Raw genomic sequence first — 22,187 nt, forward strand, 5'->3', positions numbered from 1 at the left:
TTCGGTAATAAACGGCGGGTGCCCTGACACTATAAAAAATAAACTAACTAACCAGCGTCACCCGTAACAGTTATACGGTGATCAGTGGTGAAAGGGTTAACTAGGGGGCAATCAAGGGGTTAAAACATTTATTCGGTAGTATATGGGGGTCCCTGTCGCTATAAAACGCTGACGGCGAACCTAAATATTTACCTCACTAACTAGCGTCACCAGCGACACTAATACAGCGATCAGAAAAATGATCGCTTAGCGACACTGGTGACGGGGGGTGATCAAGGGGTTAAAACTTTATTAGGGGGGGTTAGGGGGGTATCCTAGACCTAAAGGGGGCCTAACACTCACTGCCCTAACACTGTAACTGTCACAAACTGACACCAATACAGTAATCGGAAAAAAAAAAAAAAAACCTGCTTGGTGTCAGTTTGTGACGGGGGGGGGCGATCGGGGGGGGGTCGGGGGCGATCGGGGGGGGGATCGGGGTGTTTTGTGTGCCTGGCATGTTCTACTGTGTGTGTAGTGTGTTGTGCACTTACATTACAGTCTTCTCTCCTCGGCCCGGAACGGAAAATACTGAGCCGAGGAGAGATGACATCATTTCCTCTGCCTCTGTGTACAATACAGAGGCAGGGAAATGATCCCATTGGCTGGGAGCGATCGCGAGGGGGGGGCCACGAATGGATGGCCTCCCCCTCACCACCGATCGCCGGGGGAGATTTGCCGACCGCCGCAGGCACCGGGGGGGGTCCGATCGGACCCCCCACCCGCGGGCAGGCAAGGACGTACCTGTAAGTCCTTTTGCCTGCCCGTGCCGCTCTGTCGACGTATATAGTCGTGCGGTGGTCGGCAAGTGGTTAACTACCACTAGGTAGCCTGTTGGTATCACTTATTCCTTGTAGAGACTTATGCTGCTTTCATTTCCTGATTGGTTTGACTCGCTAGAATACATTGATTTACTAGACGACATCCTGTTCTCTCTTTTGTTTATTCAAGTTAGAATAGACCTGTTCCCAGTTTGCTCCCCTAGGGGTGAATAGGTTTATTCTTGGAGGTTTACTAGCTAGAAACGGAATTTAAAGATATGAATTTGAAGGATTATTCACGATTATTATACTGACTTCATGTATTTATCAAAAATGCATTTGCTATACTATGTAACTGTAATGGTGTGAATCCTGTTATACCTTTCTTAATGTCTTTATTTGTTATTTTATGTTCTGATAACTAAATAAAAAAATTGAATGTTAAAAAAAAAAAAAAACACCTTCTGAAGAAACGTGGGCTTTCCGGGTCAGTTATCTCTACCTTGATTTATTGCAAGGAAGCCAGCTTCCAGAACTATATATCATAGAATCTGTAGGGCTTATGTTTCCTAGTGTGAATCCAAGGGTTGGCACCCTCGGAAGTATATCATAGGCAGAATTCTTGCCTTTCTACAATTAGGGGTAGAGATGAAGCTGGCCTTGAGTACTATCAAGGGCCAAGTCTCAGCTTGATCGTTTTTATTTTAAAGACCGCTTGCTTCACATTCTTTGGTCCAGGGTTTTATGCATGGGGTGATGCGGTTTTATGATGTGCTCCAAGAAAAGGATTTTACAGGTAAGCTGTTATAAAAATCCTTTTTTTTTTTTTTTTTTTACATACTGTCACCAATGCAGTATAGCGTCATGATATGATCTGATATGATATATATTTTTTTTAACCTTGTTTTGCCTTTTTTTTTAATACTTTCATCAGAGTAGTTCAATCTTACCATAGTAACCTTGTACTACTCGGAAAGGGTGATCAGGATTTTTTTTTTTTTTTTTTATACTAATTGCTGGTGCAATGAAGATCATTGTATCAGCAGTGCTTTGTACTGTCATGAATGGGTTAAGTTCATGACAGCTGTGAAAACTAGTTATCTGTGATTGGCTACAGCTAATCACATGGTGCTATGACAGGCCCAGGTACCACGTATTAACAGTGGGCTATTCACAGCTGACTAGTAAAGAAAGCAAAGCTTTTCTGAATCTCATTGATTCATAACCTCTTTGTTGACTATGTGATCACATAGCGATCACATGATCACTGGGATTCGCATTGGACATATCGGTCACGAGGGGGGTCCACCTGTGTCTGTACAGGCAAAATTACTTACGGGTATGTCGCTTTGCCTGAACATGCTGCCCGCCTGCAGTAATTGTACTGTGGGCGGTCGGCAAGTGGTTAATAACTGCAATTTTGTTTATTTTTTACGTTAAGGAAAGACCAATATTTGAACGGGACTCTTTGCCTTGCTTTTTTGTTATAAAACTAAAAATGCAAACGCCTCTGAAATGATGCCTTTTTAGAACTATTTTTTTCTTTCTTTTTTTTTTTTTTTTTTGTATTCATTTTTGGGAAATTAAGAAATAAGCCTGTAATAGGAGGGTTAAACGTGGAGCTTGGTGATGGTGCATTCAATGCTCAGGTCATACACAGAGGGAGGAGGAAGTGAAGTGGGTTATGTGCAGGATATGGGAGTTGAAGGAATAATATACAGGTCACATTGGGACTGAATGCAGTTGCTGTAGACACTGATCTGGAATTAATGAATGATTGATTCATTATGTCCTCCTCCGCCCCTGTCTTCATTGTTAGAGGAAGGACCAGTCTCTATGATGTAAACTCTACACTGTTTACATTAGTGATCACTGTGATTGGCAATCAAATAGATCACATATTACATAGCTGCTCAGATCAGCTCTATACACTTTGTCTGTGGACAGAGCTGTCTGATGGACACACTGCCCAAAAATGATTTCTCCAGAGTTCTTCAGCACTGCAGAAATAAGTTGTTCAAAAATGTTTGGTTCATAAGTGGTTAAAGCTGAAGTTTCTGGATCTAGTGACTTCATTCCTAGGTGTCTGTGATTCTCTGGGCAAAGCAGTCAGATCATGGCTTGTGTTAGGGGTCAGCAGAGAGCTGTACATCACTTTCTCAAAACAGAAAGTTATTGTTAAGCCCTGTACACATGGGCAGAATGTCAGGAGACAATTGCCGGTTCAAAAAAACCAACCAACATTCTGCCTGTGTGTATGTCGGTCTGTTCGACAGAAGCCGGCTGGGTTTTGGATGTGCATGTTGGAAAACTAGCAGCTGACTGACTGCCAATGGCAGGGAGCGCTGATCGGAGTGCTCTGGCGGGGGTGGGCCCGTCCCCCTGTCAGAACACAAGAGCTCAGCAGGGAGATCGCTAGACTAACCTTGTATGGTTAGTACAGTATCTCCGACTGGAGCTGTCGGCACAAAAAGGTAAGTAAGCCCGGAGAGGAAAGCACTAGATTGATGCATGTTGTCTCCCAGTTAGGAAATTGAGAGGGATTTGTCTGACTGGCTGCAGTTTTTTTTTAATGCACGCTGTGTGCTATTTGCTTGCTGGTATATAGGCAGCATCTCGACTGGTGACTGTCCTGTTCTTTACAGATTTCCTGTCTGCTGGGTCAGATTGAGTTGGAAGGTCGGCGACCGCCATTGATGCCGTCAGGGAAGTCTTTGCCTTGTTTCCAGCCCTATGACTTTACGCCACGATCTGGCGGCTTTGTGACGGGTCGCTTTCTCACTGGCATCAAACCTCAGGTAATTTATTTTTTTATCCTATCACTTTTAAAATGTAAAAGAATTGTAAATAGCGATGTTTTCTAAAAGTGATGAGCTTTTTTTTTTTTTTTTCCAACATTGAAGTGTAAGTTAACCTTTAGCAACATTTTCCCCAAATTCTGCTATGCAGCTTTATATCTATAGCCTTTCAACTGTGTTTGTGCGCAGTGCATGCTCTGGTTCGCTAACTAAGCTCAGCTAGAGAAGAAGAGAGGGCAGTGTGCACATGCGCAGTTTGAACAGCCCAGAGCGACCACAAGGGGGGCGAACAATTCACATGTTCAACCCATCCTTCAGGGTAGTAGAACAAATGGGGAATCAAGGGGTCAATGGTTTTCGTGGAAAGGCCCCTTGACAGCTGCATGTGTAAGGAGAGGAGGTGCCCCATTTAAAACAGGAGGAGCGCAGGTATTTGCTATACAGAGGATATGGAATAGCATAAGGGGATTTTGGGAAAATCCTGCTGAAGGTGAACCTGTGCTTTTAACCACTTGCCGACTGTAGGCCGTCATATGATGTCCACGGTTTGCAGTGGTTATACCAAGATGATGCCGGCAGCAAACAATGCACCCACAGCCACCCCTTCAGTAGGTCGGTCACCAGTCCTGCACTTACCCCATCTATCGGGCAGCGCTTCCTCCGCGTCTCTTCCTTCTCTCTTCATTCGCTATTGTCACACAACTGGGTGGGCTCAGGGTGCAGTGCTCTGCGCCCCAAGATTACCCTTTTTTGAAGCCTATTAGAGCCTCTGGCTCTAATCACGTGCTTCAAAAAAAAAATTTAAAACCCCATTGAAATCCATGCATCCGGTGCCCCGCATGTAGATTCCGGGGCCGGACGCATTGATAGGGTGCCAGGCCGCTACTGCTTCTGTGGGTCGTAGAAGGGGGTTACCGCCATTGCCTTTCCCAGGCTTTCCTGTTTGATCGCGGAGCCCGGGAGTGCTGTGGCCAGTGACAATGGTTGCATAGCACAGCAAGAGAGGAACTGGTGTTGTTCCTCCCTCTCTGTGACCCCAGAGACCGGGAGCGACAAGGATTTCATCACTTGTGGTTTCGCTTCTGTGTTTACTTGGCTGTTAGCGGCACGCTGCAGCTGATCAGACCAATCTGTGCACTGGGGGCCTGAGAGATTTGGCGTCTAATAGACCCCAGATCTCTCCATAAAGAAGACCTGTCACAAGAGATATAATATTCATCCCTTGTAATAGCAATAAAGTTAATGCAAAAAAAAAAAATTTGACAGTATAAAAAAATTGTTTAACCACTTGACAACTGGGCACTTAAACCCCCTTCCTAACCAGACCAATTTTCAGCTTTTGGTGCTCTCACATTTTGAATGACAATTACTCAGTCATGCAACACTGTATCTATATGAAATTTTTGTCCTTTTTTTTCACACAAATGGAGCTTTCTTTTGGTGGTATTTATTCACCGCTGGGTTCTTTATTTTTTGCGCCGTAAAAGAAAATTGACCGAAAAATCTGTAAAAAAATAAATTTTTCTTCATTTCTGTTATAATATTTTGCAAATTAGTAATTTTTCTTCATATATTTTGGCCAAAATTTATACCGCTACATATCTTTGGTAAAATTAACCCAAATCGGTGGATATTATTTGGTCTTTGTGAAAGTTATAGAGTCCAAAAGCTATGGTGCGAATATCTGAAAATTGATCACACCTGAAGTACTGACGGCCTATCTAATTTCTTGAGACCCTAACATTCCAGAAAAGTACAAATACCCCCCAAATGACCCCTTTTTGGAAAGAAGACATTCCAAGGTATTTAGAAAGATGCATGGTGAGTTTTTTGAAGTTGTCATTTTCTCCCACAATTCTTTGCAAAATCAAGGTTTTTTTTTTACTTTTTTTTTTCCCACAAAATTGTCATATTAGCAGGTTATTTCTCACACACTGCATATGCATACCACAAATTACACCCCAAAACACATTCTGCTATTACTCCCGAGTATGGCGATACCACATGTGTGAGACTTTTACACAGCGTGGCCACATACAGAGGCCCAACATGTAGGGGAGCACCTTCAGGCGTTCTGGAGCACCCAGGCCAATTCTGACATTTGTCTCCTACATGTAAAAATCATTTATTAGCTTGAAAATTACATAGAACCCCAAAACATTATATATGTTTTTTTAGCAAAGACCCTAGAGAATACAATGGCGGTCGTTGCAACTTTTTATCTCACACGGTATTTGCGCAGCAATTTTTTTAACGCGTTTTTTTGGGAAAAAAAACTGTTTTGTGCTTTACAAAAACCAAAACAGTAAAGTTAGCCTAATGTTTTTGCATAATGTGAAAGATGAAGTTACGCCGAGTAAATAGATACCCAACATGTCACCTTTCAAAATTGCACGCGCTTGTGGAATGGCGCCAAACTTTGCTACTCAAAAATCCCCATAGGCGACGCTTTAAAATTTTTTACTGGTTACATGTTTTGAGTTACAGAGGAGGTCTAGGGCCAAAATTATTGCTCTCGCTCTACCGATCGCAGCGATACCTCACATGTGTGGTTTGAACACCGTTTTCATATGTGGGCGGGACTTACGTTTGCGTTCGCTTCTGCATGCGAGCACACAGGGACAGGGGCGCTTTAAAAAATTTTTTTTTTTTTATTGTTCATTTTACTTTATTTATTTTAGTTTGATGCTTTTTTCCAAAAAAAAAAAAAAATTTACCACTTTTATTCCTATTACAAGGAATATAAACATCCTTGTAATAGGAATATGGCATGACAGGTCCTCTTTACAGTGAGATATGGGGTCAATAAGACCCCACATCTCACCTCTAGGCTGGGAAGCCTGAAATAAAAAAAAAAAAAAACGATCCTGGCTTCGATCGTAGCGGTGAGTCGGTAGAAGCGCGGGAGGGGGGGGACATCCCCTCTCGCCTCCTGTAAGAACGATCAAGCAGTGGAACAGCTGCTATGATCGTTCTCATGGTGTAGGGAATCGCTGGCTGAAAAAGCTGATATCTGAATGATGCCTGTAGCTGCAACCATCATTCAGATATCCCCGCACAAAGTCAAGGATGTTGTATGATGGCGGGCGGGAAGTGGTTAAAACGCTTTTTTTTTTTTTTTTTTAACACAAAGTTGTCCATTTATACAATATTTCTACCACATAACATGTACATACCAAAAATGACACCCCAAAATAGATTCTCCTGCTCCTCCTGAGTACGGCGATACCACATGTGTGAGACTTCCACAGCCTGGCCACATACAGAGGCCGAGTACAGCCGAGCATGGCTCAGCATGGCAGGGTATGGCGGGGGCATGGCAGAGTATGGCGGGGGCATGGCAGAGTATGGCGGGGGCATGGCAGAGTATGGCGGGGGCATGGCAGAGTATTGTGGGGTGGGGGCATTGCAGAGTATTGTGGGGGCATTGCAGAGTATTGTGGGGGCATTGCAGAGTATTGTGGGGGCATTGCAGAGTATTGTGGGGGCATTGCAGAGTATTGCGGGGGCATTGCAGAGTATTGCGGGGGCATTGCAGAGTATTGCGGGGGCATTGCAGAGTATTGCGGGGGCATTGCAGAGTATTGCGGGGGCATTGCAGAGTATTGCGGGGGCATTGCAGAGTATTGCGGGGGCATTGCAGAGTATTGCGGGGGCATTGCAGAGTATTGCACAGCATTGCATAGTAGTAGGGATGGCTGAGCATGGATGGTTGGATGTCTCTGTGCAGCGCTGTGGGCACTACACATCCAGCCCACAGCGCTGCAGACATCCATCCATCTCCCTCTCCTCCACAGTGTACCGATCGGTACACAGGAGGGGGAGGAGAGGAACCGGCGTCATCAGATGACGCCGGTCTGTTTACATGTGATCGCGCCGTCATTTGACGGCGCGATCACATGGTAAACGGCCGCGATCAGCGGCCATTTACCGGGATCCGTGATGCGCCGGGTCCTCTGGACCCGGCAGTCACGGATGTCTTCGGGTGCGCGCCCCAGGGGGCGCGAGAGGGGAATTCTGGGAGGACGTCATAGTACGTCCACCCAGAGTTATCCAACCGCCCTGCAGCCGTCATTCGGCTATGGACCGGTTGGTAAGTGGTTAAGATAAAATTAATTTAAAAAAAATATATATTAAGCGCTCCCACACTTGCAGTATATTACAAAAAGTATTGGGACGCATGCCTTTACACGCACATGAACTTTAATGGCATCCCAGTCTTAGTCCGTAGGGTTCAATATTGAGTTGGCCCACCCTTTGCAGCTATAACAGCTTCACCTCTTCTGGGAAAGCTGTCCACAAGGTTTAGGAGTGTGTCTATGGGAATGTTTCACCATTCTTCCAGGAGCACATTTGTGAGGTTAGGCACTACTAATGTTTGTCGAGAAGGCCTGGCTCACAGTCTCCGCTCTAGATCATCCCAAAGGTTTTCTATCGGGTTGAGGTCAGGCTCATTTGGTGGAGGGGGGGGGGGGTTGGGGGGTTTGGTGTGGGGTTGTTTTTCAGGGGTTAGGCTTGGCCCCTTAGTTCCAGTGAGGGGAATTCTTAAGGTGTCACCATACCAAGACTTTTTGGACAATTTCATGCTCCCAACTTTGTAGGAACAGTTTGGAGATTGCCTTTCCTGTTCCAGCATAACTGGGCACCAGAGCTACAGTTACTTGAGGGAACCATGAATGCCAACATTTACTTTGACATACTGAAGCAGAGCATGATCCCCCTCCCTTTGGAGACTGGGCCGCAAGGCAGTATTCCAACATAACGACCCCGAACACACCTCAAAGATGACCACTGTCTTGCTAATGAAGCTGAGGGTAAAGGTGATGGACTGGCCAATTATGTCTCCAGATCTAAATCCTATTGAGCATCTGTGAGGCATCCTCAAAGAGAAGATGGAGGAGCGCAAGGTCTCTAACATCTACCAGCTCCGTGATGTCATCATAGTGGAGTGGAAGATGACTCCAGTGGCAACCTGTGAAACTCTGGTGAACTCCATGCCCAAGAGGATTAAAGCGGTGCTGGAAAATAATGGTGGCCACACAAAATGTTGACATTTTCACTTAGGGGTGTACTCACTTTTGTTGTCAGCGGTTTAGACATTAATGGCTGTGTGTTGAGTTATTTTGAGGGGATAGCAAATTTACACTGTTATACAAGCTGTACACTCACTACTTTACATTGTAGCAAAGTGTCATTTCTTCAGTGTTGTCACATGAAAAGATATAATAAAATATTTACAAAAATATTAAACGGTATAACTGAGGGGTGGTGGTGTCTGTCTCTATGCGAGAAATAATGTCAAAGCGAGTGTGAAAGAGGACCTAGTTGATGGAGAGTGTGATGAGTTTGAAGCATTATGGGTGGAACTGTACATGGGTGTGTGTACTACAAAGGTTATCATTGGAGTTTGTTATAGACCTCCCAGTGTTAGTGAGGAGGTGGAGAATCAGCTCCTCGCACAGATGGAAATGGCTGCAAGGGCTGGGATGGTGATAATAATGGGGAATTTTAACTACCCGGAAATTGACTGGAGTAATGGCACTGCTGGGACAGTTAAAGGGCAAAAATGTATACACCTATTACAAGACAATATTATGGTCCAGTTTATTGAGGCCCTGACTAGGAATGATGCTCTGCTGGACCTAGTAATCTAAAACCATGTAGAGCTTATTACCAATATTTAATATAAAAGAACATCTGGGTAGCAGTGACCATAACATGATTTCATTAAATGTTATCTGTAAGCAACAAACGCATATGAGTAAGATAAAAACACCTAACTTTAAGAGAGCAAATTTTCCAAGGATGAGGGCTGCTCTCCAGGACTTAGACTGGAAGGGAATATTGGCATTGATGAACACATAACAGAAATGGGACTTCTTCAAAGTGACTGTATGTAAACTCACTGCAAAGTATATTCCCATGGGCAATACGTTTAAAAGGCTAAAAATAAAGCCTATGTGGCTCACGGCCAAATTTAAAATGGCTATAAATAATTTTTTATAAAAAGCTTTTAAAAAGGATAAAAATAAAGGAACACTATCATCGTTTAAATGTTACAAAGAATATAACAGAATATGTAAAAAGGAAATCAAGGATGCAAAAATTCAAAACGAACGACAGATTGCAAAAGATAGGACAAACCCCCAAAAATTCTTCAAATATATTAATAGTAAAAAGGTCAGGTCTGAGCATGTAGGCCCTTTACAAATTAATCTAAAGTGGGTGACTGGGGCCAAAGAGAAGGAAAATCTATTAAATACTTTCTTCAGTTCTGTGTATACAAATGGGGGAGCTCATGTCCATAATGGGAATGGTATTGACACAGCCCCTAATGATCCACAATGGCTCAAAAGTGATATGGTCCAGAAATATGTAGACAGAATAAAGGTGGATAAAGCACCTGGACCAGATGGCATCCACCCACGGATCCTAAAAGAATTGAGCTCTTTCATTTCAAGGCCACTGTTTCTAATATTTAGGGACTCGTTAATGACAGGCGCAGGGCCAATGTGTTGCCCATTTTTACCAAATAACTATAGACCTGTTAGTTTAACTTCTATAGTCGGGAAGATACTGGAGAGTTTGTGCCCGTCATAAGCAGTCACCTGTGCCCCGCAAATGCGGCCAACTGTGCTCCAATTGCAGCCTTTGTGCCCATAATATGCAGCCACTATGGCCCCCCGCCTGCTGTCTGCCCGGCACTTACCCCATCGTGGTGGTGGGTCAGGCAGCGAGATGTGGGACGGGTAGCGTGGCGATGGCAGTGTGTCCTCCATGCGTCCTCCGTGCGTGTCTTCTTCCTGCTTTGCTAGGCGGCCAATGAGATTGCCTCTGCCTTCAGCCAATCGGGTGCCTGGTATTACATCCAGGCCTCCTGATTGGCTGAGAGGCAATGCTGAGTAGTGGTTAATGATTCGTACTCTGAATGGTCTAAGGTTGTCAGTGGTGTACCCCATAGTTCAGAGCTGGGCCCCTTACTTTTTAATACCTTTATAAATGATATAGGGTCTGGAATTAAAAGTAGAATTTCTGTCTTTGCAGATGACACCAAACTATGCAATGGAATAACGTCCTTTTACAGGATGTCTCCAATTTACAAGCTGACCCCAATGCACTGTCTAATTGGGCAGCTAAGTGGCAAATGAGGTTTAATGTAGATAAATGTAAAGTTTATGCACTTGGGGGCTAAGAATATGCATACATCATACATACTAGGGGGAGTACAACTGGGGGGATCCATAATGGAGAAGGATCTGGGGGTTTTGGTAAATCATAAGCTCAATAATAACATGCAAAGCCAAGCTGCAGTTTCCAAAGCGAGCAAAGTCCTTTCTTGTATTAATAGGTATGGACTCCAGAGAGAGAAAGAGATGATTTTGCCCCTGTACAAATCATTAGTAAGACCTCATCTGGAATATGCAAGTTCTCAAAGGATATCGGAACTGGAGGAAGTGCAGAGAAGGGCAACCAAACTAATAAGAGGCATGAAGTAGCTCAGCTATGAGGAAAGATTAGAGGAACTGAATCTATTTCCTCTTGATAAGAGGAGATTAAGTGGGGGTATGATCAACATGTACAAATACATAAGGGGTGAACTTTGTGTTGAGTTTTTCACTTTAAGGTCATCACAAGGGGGGGTCATCACAAGGGGGGCACTCTTTTTACGTCTAGAGGAAAAAAAGATTTCATCTCCAAATACGGAAAGGCTTCTTCACAGTAAGAGCTGTAAAAATCTGGAATAGACTTTCTCCAGAGGTGGTTCTGGCAAGTTCAGCAGATTGCTTTAAAAAAGCCTGTATTCTTTCCTAAATGTACATAATATAACTGGGTACTGAGATATATAGGTAAAGTTGATCCAGGGAATATCTGATTGCCTCTCCGGGATCAGGAAGGAATTTTTTCCCCTGCTGTAGCAAATTGGATCATGCTTTGCTTTGGGGTTTTTTTTTTTTTGCCTTCCTCTGGATCAACTGTGAGTGAAGGATTTTGTATATGGGAATGTATTATAAATAATAATTAATTATTTTTTTAGTTGAACTAGATGGACTTGTGTCTTTTTTTTCAACCTGACTTTGTAAAATTTGAGGGGTGTACTCTTTTGTGAGATATTTTGTGTGTGTGTGTTTATGCTGCGATTCCTGTGCGAATTGCATGCAGTGTCTGAACCACAGCAGTGTGAACCCGGGCTCAAGGACATAATCCTTTCCTATGCATCAGCTTATAACCACCATCCCACATATCTAGGACAATGCTTACAATCATGAGCCTAAATTTATCGACGTCCTCAACATTTGTTCATTCCCACATTGTCTAAACAGAACTAAAGAAAATCATGAACTCGGAACAAGTTGTATCTCACCTTAACAATAATCTGCTGTGTGTTGTATAAATTCAGTGCACCTCTCCCATAATAAAAGGCATTTCCTTGTTTATATGAATATCTCACTTCCTTCTTTTCTAAATGGAGATCCTGTTTTATTCTAGGAATTCTTCTTTCACTGTATGGCTGGGAGGGAAGGCCTGGTGGACACTGCTGTGAAAACGAGTCGTTCTGGATATCTGCAGAGGTCAGTATCGTTCTACTGTGTGGGCTGTGTGAGAGCGCCTTTGACTCCATGTACAAACCTCTGTGTGTCTACAATAAGTCAACCCAATGCTCTAATTTAAAACAAAAAACCTTTGCTATGAATGAAGTTATGTAATAGATATTTCTTTACTGTAACTAATATTATCTTATTAAAGTCAGTGGGATATTTTAGACAGCAAATAAACATGTTGCTCATGCAGTTGATGTATTGAAATCAGAAAAAAATGGGGATCACAGTTTGTTGTGTATGGAGCTGCATAGCCGCAAACCAGTCTGGGAGCCCATGCTGACCTGTGTCCACAGCCAAAGCGCCAACAATGGGCACCACAAGCGTGAACTGGACCACAGAGCAATGGAAGAAGGTGGCCTGGTCTGATGAATCACATTTTCTTTTACATCTTGTGGATGGCCGGCTGTGTGTGTCGCTTTCCTGGGGAACAGATGGCACCAGGATGAGGTATGCGAAGAAGGCAAGCTGGCAGAGGCAGTGTGATACTTTTGGGCAATGTTCTGCTGGGAAACCTTGGGTCCTGCCATTCTATTCATGTGAATGTTACTTTGACACGTGCCACCTACCTTAATATTGTTGCGAATCAAGTACACTCCTTCACGGTAAAGGCATTCCCTAATGGCAGTGGCCTTATTCAGCAGGAAATTGTGTCCCGCCACACTCCAAAAATTGTTCAAACATGGATTAAGGAACACAACAACGAGTTTGAGGTGTTGGCTTGGCCTTCTAAATTCTCCAGATATCAGTCCAATCGTGTTTCTTTGGGATGTAATGATAAAATAAGTCCGATCCATGGAGGACCCACCTCGCAACTTGTAGAACTGCTACTGCCGGTTTGGTGCCAGGTACCACAGCATTACTTCAGAGGTCTAGTGGGTTCCATGCCTCTATGGATCAGGGCTGTTTTTGGGGCAAAAGAGGAACCAGATCTACTCAATATTAGGTGGGCAGTCATAAAGTTATGGCTGATCAGTGTGTGCGTGTATAGATGGAGAGATATAGATAGATATATCTAAAATAAGATCTATAAACTCCAAACTTGTATTCCCTTCTTTTTTGGAGTAGAATGACAAAAGCCTTTCCTCTTGTGCAGGTGTGTTATTAAACATCTGGAAGGATTAGTGGTCCAGTATGATCTTACAGTTCGTGACAGTGATGGGAGCGTGATTCAGTTTCTCTATGGAGAAGATGGGCTGGATGTCCCCAAGACACAGTTTCTACAGCCAAAGCAGTTTCCTTTCATTGCTGAGAATTATGAGGTATGGCATAATGTAGATTTCTGTCAAAGGAACAATATTTCCAGGATGCCTCCTAATACCACTTGTATGATAAATAGGAGGTTCTGAAGACTGAAGGATATTGAAGGCTATTATACTGCAATTTAAGGCCTCATTCATACAGCTCTCCAGGGCAATATAGTGCCCAGCTCAGCAGGCATACAATATGAGTCCAATGCCATGCACCTGTCCCCAACCACAGATATTCACTCCATGTACTCCCACATTCAAATAGCTGCAGAGCCTGTCATTGAGTTGTACAGGCTGAACAGTCAAAGCTGTTTTTTTGTTCTTGTGTTTTTTTTTTTTTTTTATCATGCAAGTGTGCAGTACAATAGGCCCCTTTCACACCGGCGGGTCTGCCTTTCAGTTTTCAGGCAGACCGCTGGCATCCGATCCGAACTGGTCTGCTCCGCTAAGAACATGATGTCTATGTCCTCTCTGCATAGCAGAACGGACACGGACCTGTCAGCTGCCTGATCAGCGGAAATCAGCCGAGAGATCCCCAACTGAGCAGACAGATCCGCTTGCACAGATTCACTCCATCTGAAAGGGGCCTTAGGGATACAAAAACCCCTTTGCTGGCACCACGTACCAGAGTCGGCCTGCAGCTCTCGCACACAAGCAGTGGCCTGACTCTCCTGAGGTCCAACTCTGCTTTAATTGCGCTCACTCCCTGAGCAGCACTGTTCATTAGAGTAGTGTTCAGAGCTGCTTGTGTGTGAGAGCATCTGTCCAACTCTCCTGGTGCTACTAGCAGGGTTTTTTTTAACTGCATCATAGTGTCAAATTAAGAAGGTTCATTTGGGACTTTCACTTGGATTTTATGTGAAAAGAAGACTGGGAACCATTCACATGAGATGGCAGGTTGACATGAGTTAAAAACTGAATTGAAAGGGACCAGCATTTTTCATCTGCTTACCTCTTGAATGTAGTGTAAATACCTGTAATCAGTGGTATCTTAAAGTGGTTGTAAAGCCTTAATGGGGTTGTAAACCCTCATGGTTTCTTTTTGTTTTGCACAAATTGGCCCCGATCATCGTCTTCTGGGGTCCCCCAATGGCGCCCGCGGCTCCTTCCCCGCATCGGTAAACCCCCTAGGAGAAGAACTCTCCCTGGGGGTTACCGTGTGGGGGCACTCCCGAGTCCAGCTATTGTGTCCATAGACACAGAATGCCGGACTCGGGCCCGCGTCATTGAATTTGATTGACAGCAGCAGGAGCCAAAAATCTCCTCATTAAAATTTATTATAGATCGGCAGCTGACTGTGTTTTAGTGCCACATCCAAAACTGAAACTAGACAACAAGAAAGATCCCTTAATGGTGGACTTTTTAGGCACATACAAAAATGTAAAAGATATATCTTTTTTTTCATCAAAAGTGAGTTTATTTAGTAAAATAAAACATTACAGAAAAAAAAAGTTTTGTGTACATAGTGATCCCGGAGGATAACAATACAGTTTTCAGCATGTATATATGAGTTTGCATACGACTTTATATCTCATGTCTAGTTTCTTTTATACTTTTCCCATGGTACATATATAAAAGGTAATTATTCTGGGTTGGTGTGTATTGGCCAATCTTCATTAGGAGAGCTTCTCTGATATGGTGTGGGTAGGGGCCATCAACCAGGTCATCTCCATGCCCCGCCCCTTCTCACGTACAGGTATCAGACGACTGAGTCCACCTATCCCAGATCTGGTCATATTTGAGAGGGCAGCCTCTGTGTAAGTACACCAATTTTTTGTAGGGTAGTGTGTTATTGACTTCTATTATCCAGTGTGTGAACTCTGGGGGGTCAGGCCTCATCCAATTTCTGGCAATAACTTTACGTGCGGAGAAGAGTGTTTCGTGAACAAATATTTTTTTGAGTTTATTTATCTCTGGGTCTGATAGGATTCCCAGTATGCAGAGCTTGGGTTGTAGTGTTACTGGGGAACCCATAGTATCATGTAGGAAGCGTACTATCTGCGCCCAGTATGCTTGGATTCGAGGGCACTGCCATAGTAGATGAAAAAAAGTACCTGTGGCCTGATCGCACATTGGGCATATTGTTGTTTGGTTACTCTTGAATTTTGCTAGCTTGAGTGGTGTGAGGTATGCTCTATGTAGCAGGAAGGTTTGGGTTAGGCGGTCTGACAACTTAGGGGACACTAGTTTACATGCATCTAAGGCATCGCTCCACTCATCGTCTGCTATTGTGCCAACTTCTCCCTCCCACCTTGATTTTAGGGCGTAGGCTGCTTTGGTAGCCTGCGGCAGTGTCAGCATCTGATAGAATTGAGATATTAGTTTTTTAGGGTCAGGGCATTTCAGTGCCTCCATTAATGGGTTGTTTGTCAAATTTGTTTCCCCCTGCGGGAATTGTGTATAGAAGGCATGGCGTAGTTGTATGTACCTGAAAAGCATTTGGTTTGGTAATGCAAATTCTGTTTGCAATCTTTCAAAGGTTTTTAGTCTGCCGTTGTGAATGATATGTGACATGTAGAAGATCCCCCTAGAACTCCACACCTCGTTATCTGGTATTATGTTAAATTCTGGGAGGTTTATATTATGCCATAGGGGGGTGAATTCATTAATTGCTGACAGTTGTAGTTTGTCCATGGCTAGGTTCCAAATCTTAGTGTAGTGATATAGCAGTGTTTTTCCTCTTGCATTTTTATCTTCTCTAGTGGTTTTTCCTGCTATTACAGCCAGTGTGTCTTGTGTTGGATGAGCCCACCTGGGACATAGGAAGTGCATGAATCTTTCGCTATCTGTCTTGTCTATATGAAAGATTTGGGACAGCTGTGCAGCTATATAGTAGGCATTGAGGTCAGGTAGGGCCATTCCCGCTAGGTCTGTGGGGTTTTTGAGTTTTTGCCAGGCGATTTTATGTCTGTTGTTTCCCCAGATAAATGGTTTCAGTATAACTTCCATTAGCTTAAAATGTCTAAGGACTAGGTATATTGGCGAATGCCAAGTCATATATAATACTTTGGGTAAGAGGACCATCTTAACTAGATTTATTCGCCCTGTTACTCCCAGCGGGAGACGAGCCCATATCTGTGTCTTGTGTTTAAGCATCGCAAACAACGGTGTTATATTGAGTGTTTCGTAGTCAGCTGGGTCTCTTGTAGTCCTTACACCTAGATACTTGATGGTGTCAACTCTCTGTAGGGGTAGCAGTGCTCTGTCTTTAGGTTGTGGGAAACTGTCAAGGGGTAATATTTGGGATTTGTCCCAATTTATCCTAAGGCCTGAAAATGTACCGAACTGTTTTATTAGGTCAAGTGTAAGGGGCAAAGAGTTTTCAGAGTCGTCTAGGTATAGCAGGGTGTCGTCCGCATAGGTACTGATTTTTTCAATTACGTCCCCCCTGCGGAGTCCCTTTATGCCCGGGTGTGCCCGAATGGCGATGGCAAGGGGCTCTGCCGCCAGAGCGTACAGCAGCGGCGACAGAGGGCATCCCTGCCGCGTGCCTCTGGTCAATGGGAATTGCTCGGATGGCCACCCGTTCGCCAGTACCCTCGCTGATGGGGATTGGTATAAGAGCTGCACCCATTTTATGTAGTTGGGGCCGAAGCCGAACCTGGCCAGGCAGCTCCACAGGTAGTTCCACTCTACTGAGTCGAACGCCTTGGCCGTGTCCAAGGCGACGATCATTCTAGCTCCTACATTTTCATGGGTGGCTTGTAGATTTATGAATAGTCTCCTGAGGTTGAAGGAAGTATTTCTGCCAGGCATAAATCCTGCCTGGTCACCATGGATTAGGGAGAGGATTACTTTATTCAGGCGAATGGCTAATATTTTTGCGAGAATTTTAATATCTACTTGTAGTAGAGATATGGGGCGGTATGACTCTGGGACTAATGGATCCTTCCCTGGCTTGGGGATTAAGACTATAGTAGCCTCTCTCATGGAGGCTGGCAGACTGAGATCCTTAAATATAGCTTCGTATAGCTGTAGCAATCTAGGGGTCAGTGTTGCTGCATAGGTGGAATAAAATTCCACCGGAAGGCCGTCTGAGCCTGGAGACTTTGAGCCAGGGAGTGTCGCCAAGGCACTGGATATCTCATCTGTTGTCAATGGAGCCTCTAGTTCCTCAACCTGTTCTGTGGAGAGTTGGGGAATAGTTAATTTCCCCAGGAATGTTTCCATCAGGGAAGTGTCTGTGGGGGCTAATGAAGTATAGAGTTTACTGAAGAATTCTCTAAAGATGTCTGTTACCTTGTGTGGTTCTGTCTCTACGGTCCCAGTGGGTGAGCGCAGTGAAATTACCACGGGGGGTCTATCTTCACTATGTACCAAATAGGCCAACAGTTTCCCCGCCCGTTCCCCGTGCTCGAATGATCGTTGCCTATGGAAAAAAAGTTTTCTTTTGGATTTTTCATAATGTAGCTGAGTTAATACCCTTGTACATAGTTTAAGATTATCAGCTTTGTCTGCGGTGGGGGCCTCGAGAAACAGTTTTTCAGAGTCTCGAAGACCAGCCTCCGCTTTAGCTATCGCAGATTCTGAAGTTCTTTTAATTTTGTTAATTCTACTGGTAAGGATCATTCGGGCATGTTTTTTAAAAGTTTCCCACACTAGTTGGACTGGGGCGGAGCCTTCATTAATTTGAAAATAATTATCCCATTCTGTTAAGAGATCGTCCTCCTCCGGCAATATGGTCAGCCAGAAAGGGTTCAGTCTCCATGTCGCTGGTGGGCGGTTGTGAGGAACTTTGAGCGTGGCCCAGTAGGGACAATGGTCGGAGAGGGACCTAGGAGAGAAGCCAGCGTCCGTCAGTCTTGGGAGGAGTGTTTTGGACACTAATATGAGGTCTATTCGTGACATAGCCCTATGCGACGTGGAAAAGCAGGAAAATCGTTTATCTGTAGGATTCCTGAATCTCCATGTGTCTATTAGGCCAAAATCTGATAGAAGTCTGGCGAATCTTGTGGGGTGTGATGTCATAGGTTCGGCAGATGAGGCATTAAGTCTATCTAGTGCGGGATCTAGGACATTATTGAAATCTCCTAGCCATATTGCCGGGATGCTGGGGTGTAGTGCCATGAAATTAAACCCTTCAACAATAACGGCTGCATTAAATGGTGGCGGAACATAGAATGCCATAAGGAGGATTGGGTCTCCATAGATTTTGGCCTTTATGAGGACATATCTGCCCGATGGGTCGATTACTGAGTCCTGGAGCTCGAAGTGTGTGCTTTTGGCGATTAGGAGTGAAACTCCTCTAGATAGGGTAGTATGTGTTGAATGGAACGCCCATCCAATCCATGGTCTCTGGAGTACTTTATGTGCTAGGCCCTCGGCGTGTGTTTCGACCAGAGCCACTACATCTGCTTTTAGTTTTTTAATGATCGAGAATACTGCTGACCTCTTGATAGGTTCTCTGATACCGCGGATATTCCACGTGACAAATTTTAGGTTGGTCATCTAAGTATTTATGTTATGTATTGAGCTCCAGGACTCAGGCCACCCCACTCCGCAGTGTCTCAACACAGGTAACAATATTATAGGCAAATTTCTGATGCACCCTGGGAATCATACATAGACAGGTACTTGCTTTTGACGTTAGATAGCACAATGAGAATTGCATAACTCTAACATTCCCTTCCCCCCTCCCTGCCCTGCACCTCCCAAACCTGGTGCGGGCTTTGTTCCCGAACTGCCAACATGGCATTAACCTTGTCCAACCTGTGGAAGAAAAGTGGTATGTTAAGGTTTCTTGAGAGACAGTCACTGTATCCAGGATAGTAATGAGCTCAGGGAGCTGAAATGTCTCGAGCAGTGCTGTCATGATCAGAGCGTTCCATTTCAGGTGGATAACCGTGGTACATAGGGCGAAAATACGCTGCGTACCGTTGTAGAGTTCAGGACTCGACTCACCTTCACTGGTGAGGATCATTATTAAGTCAAGCGTGCTCCGTCGGTTATAGATGTGGACCTTGCTGTGCGATTTTAGGGTGAACTTGTTGCTGGGGTAGGGTCTTATAGGAAGTCCATTAGGGAAAATGGTGTTTGTTATGGTCAGTTAAGAATCTTGCGGATTGTATCCTGTCGGAGTCCCCCAATGTATTATGCGGTTGTGGTGTTTGGTAAAGTCTATTCGTTCTATTATTATAATTGAGGGGTTTATCCAGGTGGGGTAAATCAGATGAACGGTCTTGCAGCATTTCAAGGTGCTGATCATGTGGAGAATGTTGGGGGGGCAGACTGATCAGCTTGCATATATATGGAAATGTCTGGACTTAAATAGTGTTGCGTCCGGAGGATCAGGGTATTATAGGGTGGAATATTTTGAGGGGACATATATGTTGCATAGGGCAGACAAGTAAATTGTAAAGTGGTACTTATCTGTGAGTCTCTCTCTGCTCCAGCCAGGCGATGGCAGCCTCCGGGTCCTCGAAGAAGTGTGCCCTGTCCTCGCCCTCTACACGTAGCCGGGCCGGGAAAAGCATGGCGTATTTGATGTTCTTGATGCGCAGGCGCCTTTTTGACCTCGGTGAATGTGCGGCGCCTACGCTGCACTTCTGCAGAGAAATCCGGGTATATGGCAATCATTTTGTTTCCCAGGGGGATATTGCCCTTCACTCTGCTGAGCCGTAGAATAGTGTCTCTATCCCTGTAGTTCAGGAATTTTGCGATGAACGTGCGTGGGGGGGCTCCGGATGGTGGTGGTCTGCCTGAGAGGCGGTGTGCACGTTCGACCACAAATGTTGGGGAGAATGATTCCTTTCCATATGTGTCGCAGAGTAAATTTTCCAAAAACGTGGGGGGGTCTTTCCCTTCCACCCCCTCTGGGAGGCCGACGAATCTGAGGTTACACCTGCGAAGGCGATTCTCAATGTCGTCTTGCTTCTGGAGGAGCTGGTTCACTTGATGCTGCAGTTCTGATGTTGTGTTCTGCAAGGGGGGGAGGGAGTCCTCCACAGTGCCTAGCCGATTCTCAGCTTCTGTGACTCTGCCTTTTAGTTTCTGGAAGTCTTGTCTTACCAGTGAGATGTCCACCTTTACTTCCTCAATCCGCGCTGTAAGGGAGGTTTGACAAGCTGTGATGGCTTCTTGGCAGGATGATATAGCCTCCAGTACCCTTGCTGTGTCTGTTCCGGCCGAGGGCTCCTCTTCCAGCGCGGCGGCGCCATCTTGGCTGGAGGGGTCTGTGCCTTGTCGGCGGTATTGATCCAGTTTTGAGGCCGCCGCGGACGTCTTTTTCGGCGGTGACATGTCCTGGCTGGTCTCTGGGTTGGCGGCTGTGTAGTATGGGCTTGTGGATCCGTGTGACGGTCTCAGGATGTTAGGACGGATAAGTGACCGGCGGAGCTCTGCCTAACTGCGTCCTACTTCATGCCGCTCCAGGCCACGCCCCCGTAAAAGATATATCTAATACAAAAGTGAATGAAATCATTTTTATATTAGATAAATCTTTTACATTTTTGTATGTGCCTAAAAAGTCCACCATTAGGGGATCTTTCTTGTTGTCTCTCTCCTCATTGGACAGATTGATAGTAGAGGGAGGGAGTCATTGGCTCTCACTGCTGTCAATCAAAAGCTGTGACGCGGGGGGTGGGGCCGAGTCTTGCTGTCTGTGTCAGTGGACGCAGGAACGGGACTCGGGAGCAAGCCTGCACAGGTGCCCCCATGGAAAGTGGCTTTCTATGGGGGGGACCCTATGAAGAGGAGGGGTCTGGAGCACCAGCAGGGGACCCCAGAAGAGGATTGGACTGATCTGTGCAAAACCATTGCACATAGCAGGTAAGTATAGGCATGCTTGTTATTTTTAAGAAAAAAATCCCTTACAATCATTTTAAGGCCCCTTTCACACGAAGGGTCAGATCAGGTCTGCTTGTCCATTTTTCAGGCAGATCTGATTGGGCCCTCTATTCACCTATATAGACTTCCATTCCGATCTGGTTCACTAACAAAAAAAGAATGGAAAGGGGATCTGTCCCCCTCTGTCTAGGCAGATCTGAGAGCGAACAGGCGGCGGAGTCTGTCTACAACCACCAGTCCATGTCTTCTCTGTGCAGTCTGAGAGGACATGGATATGCCATCTGCCTGATCAGCAGACAGATCCCATGCTGATCTAATCGTAGTCTGTCCCATGTGAAAGGGGCCTAACTGCAACATGCTCTATTTTGAAAACTGGAATTAGAAATGTGTGCGAGAATGACTGGTCCAGTGCTGTAGTTTCAAAATATTCGAAAGTCAAGTGAAAAACAAAGTTCCGCTCTTTCCCATAGGTTATCCCACATTTAGCAAGGCTTTCTGCTGTGGAAGGGAGCAGGAGCATGGTGACCTTTTTATTCTTGTACAACAGAAATACAGGGATTGCATTAAATCTAAATGCCAGACCTTGGCTGTACTTACTCCTGATTATAATCAATACTTTGACCATTGCTTATCATGTTCCTGCCATAAATGTTTTTAAGATGCATGTCATTGAGGTTGATGATTAATGCTGCACTATTCCCAGCTGTCTTTATCTCTAGTTATGTTATCTTTTATGGTGCTACTGATGGGGGGGGTCGGGGTCGGCTTAACAGTGAATCAATTCGCAGAGTCACTAAAAATCAATATGGATTCCAATAGCTTGCATGTTCTAGGCAGTGCCAGGACACGGTTTCTTGGCACCCAGGACATTGATGCCAAAATACACACACGCACGCACACCTAAAGGCAGTATAAATAATTTCATAATACACTTAGTACAAAAAAAAGGAAAAAAAA

The 22,187-nt window shown here is 44.7% G+C and overlaps 1 protein-coding gene and 1 long non-coding RNA gene across 2 annotated transcripts in view; one reads left to right on the top strand and one right to left on the bottom strand.

The window, feature by feature from the left end:
* LOC141119082 (uncharacterized) overlaps window positions 1–12,034 on the bottom strand; it is a 70,996-nt gene extending 58,962 nt beyond the window's left edge. The window contains exon 1 of the long non-coding RNA XR_012238438.1: window positions 11,961–12,034. This is a non-coding gene — a long non-coding RNA (uncharacterized lncRNA). The remainder of the gene's footprint in view (window positions 1–11,960) is intronic.
* Window positions 1–22,187, top strand: part of POLR1A (RNA polymerase I subunit A) — a 228,670-nt gene that overhangs the window by 72,967 nt on the left and 133,516 nt on the right. Inside the window, exons 20-22 of the mRNA XM_073610963.1 lie at window positions 3,446–3,598; window positions 12,086–12,168; window positions 13,292–13,457. Of these exons, the coding sequence (XP_073467064.1) occupies window positions 3,446–3,598; window positions 12,086–12,168; window positions 13,292–13,457 (402 nt within the window). The remainder of the gene's footprint in view (window positions 1–3,445; window positions 3,599–12,085; window positions 12,169–13,291; window positions 13,458–22,187) is intronic.

This window comes from Aquarana catesbeiana, linkage group LG01 (genome assembly GCF_042186555.1).
Source record: "Aquarana catesbeiana isolate 2022-GZ linkage group LG01, ASM4218655v1, whole genome shotgun sequence".
In the NCBI taxonomy this organism is placed as follows: domain Eukaryota; kingdom Metazoa; phylum Chordata; class Amphibia; order Anura; family Ranidae; genus Aquarana; species Aquarana catesbeiana.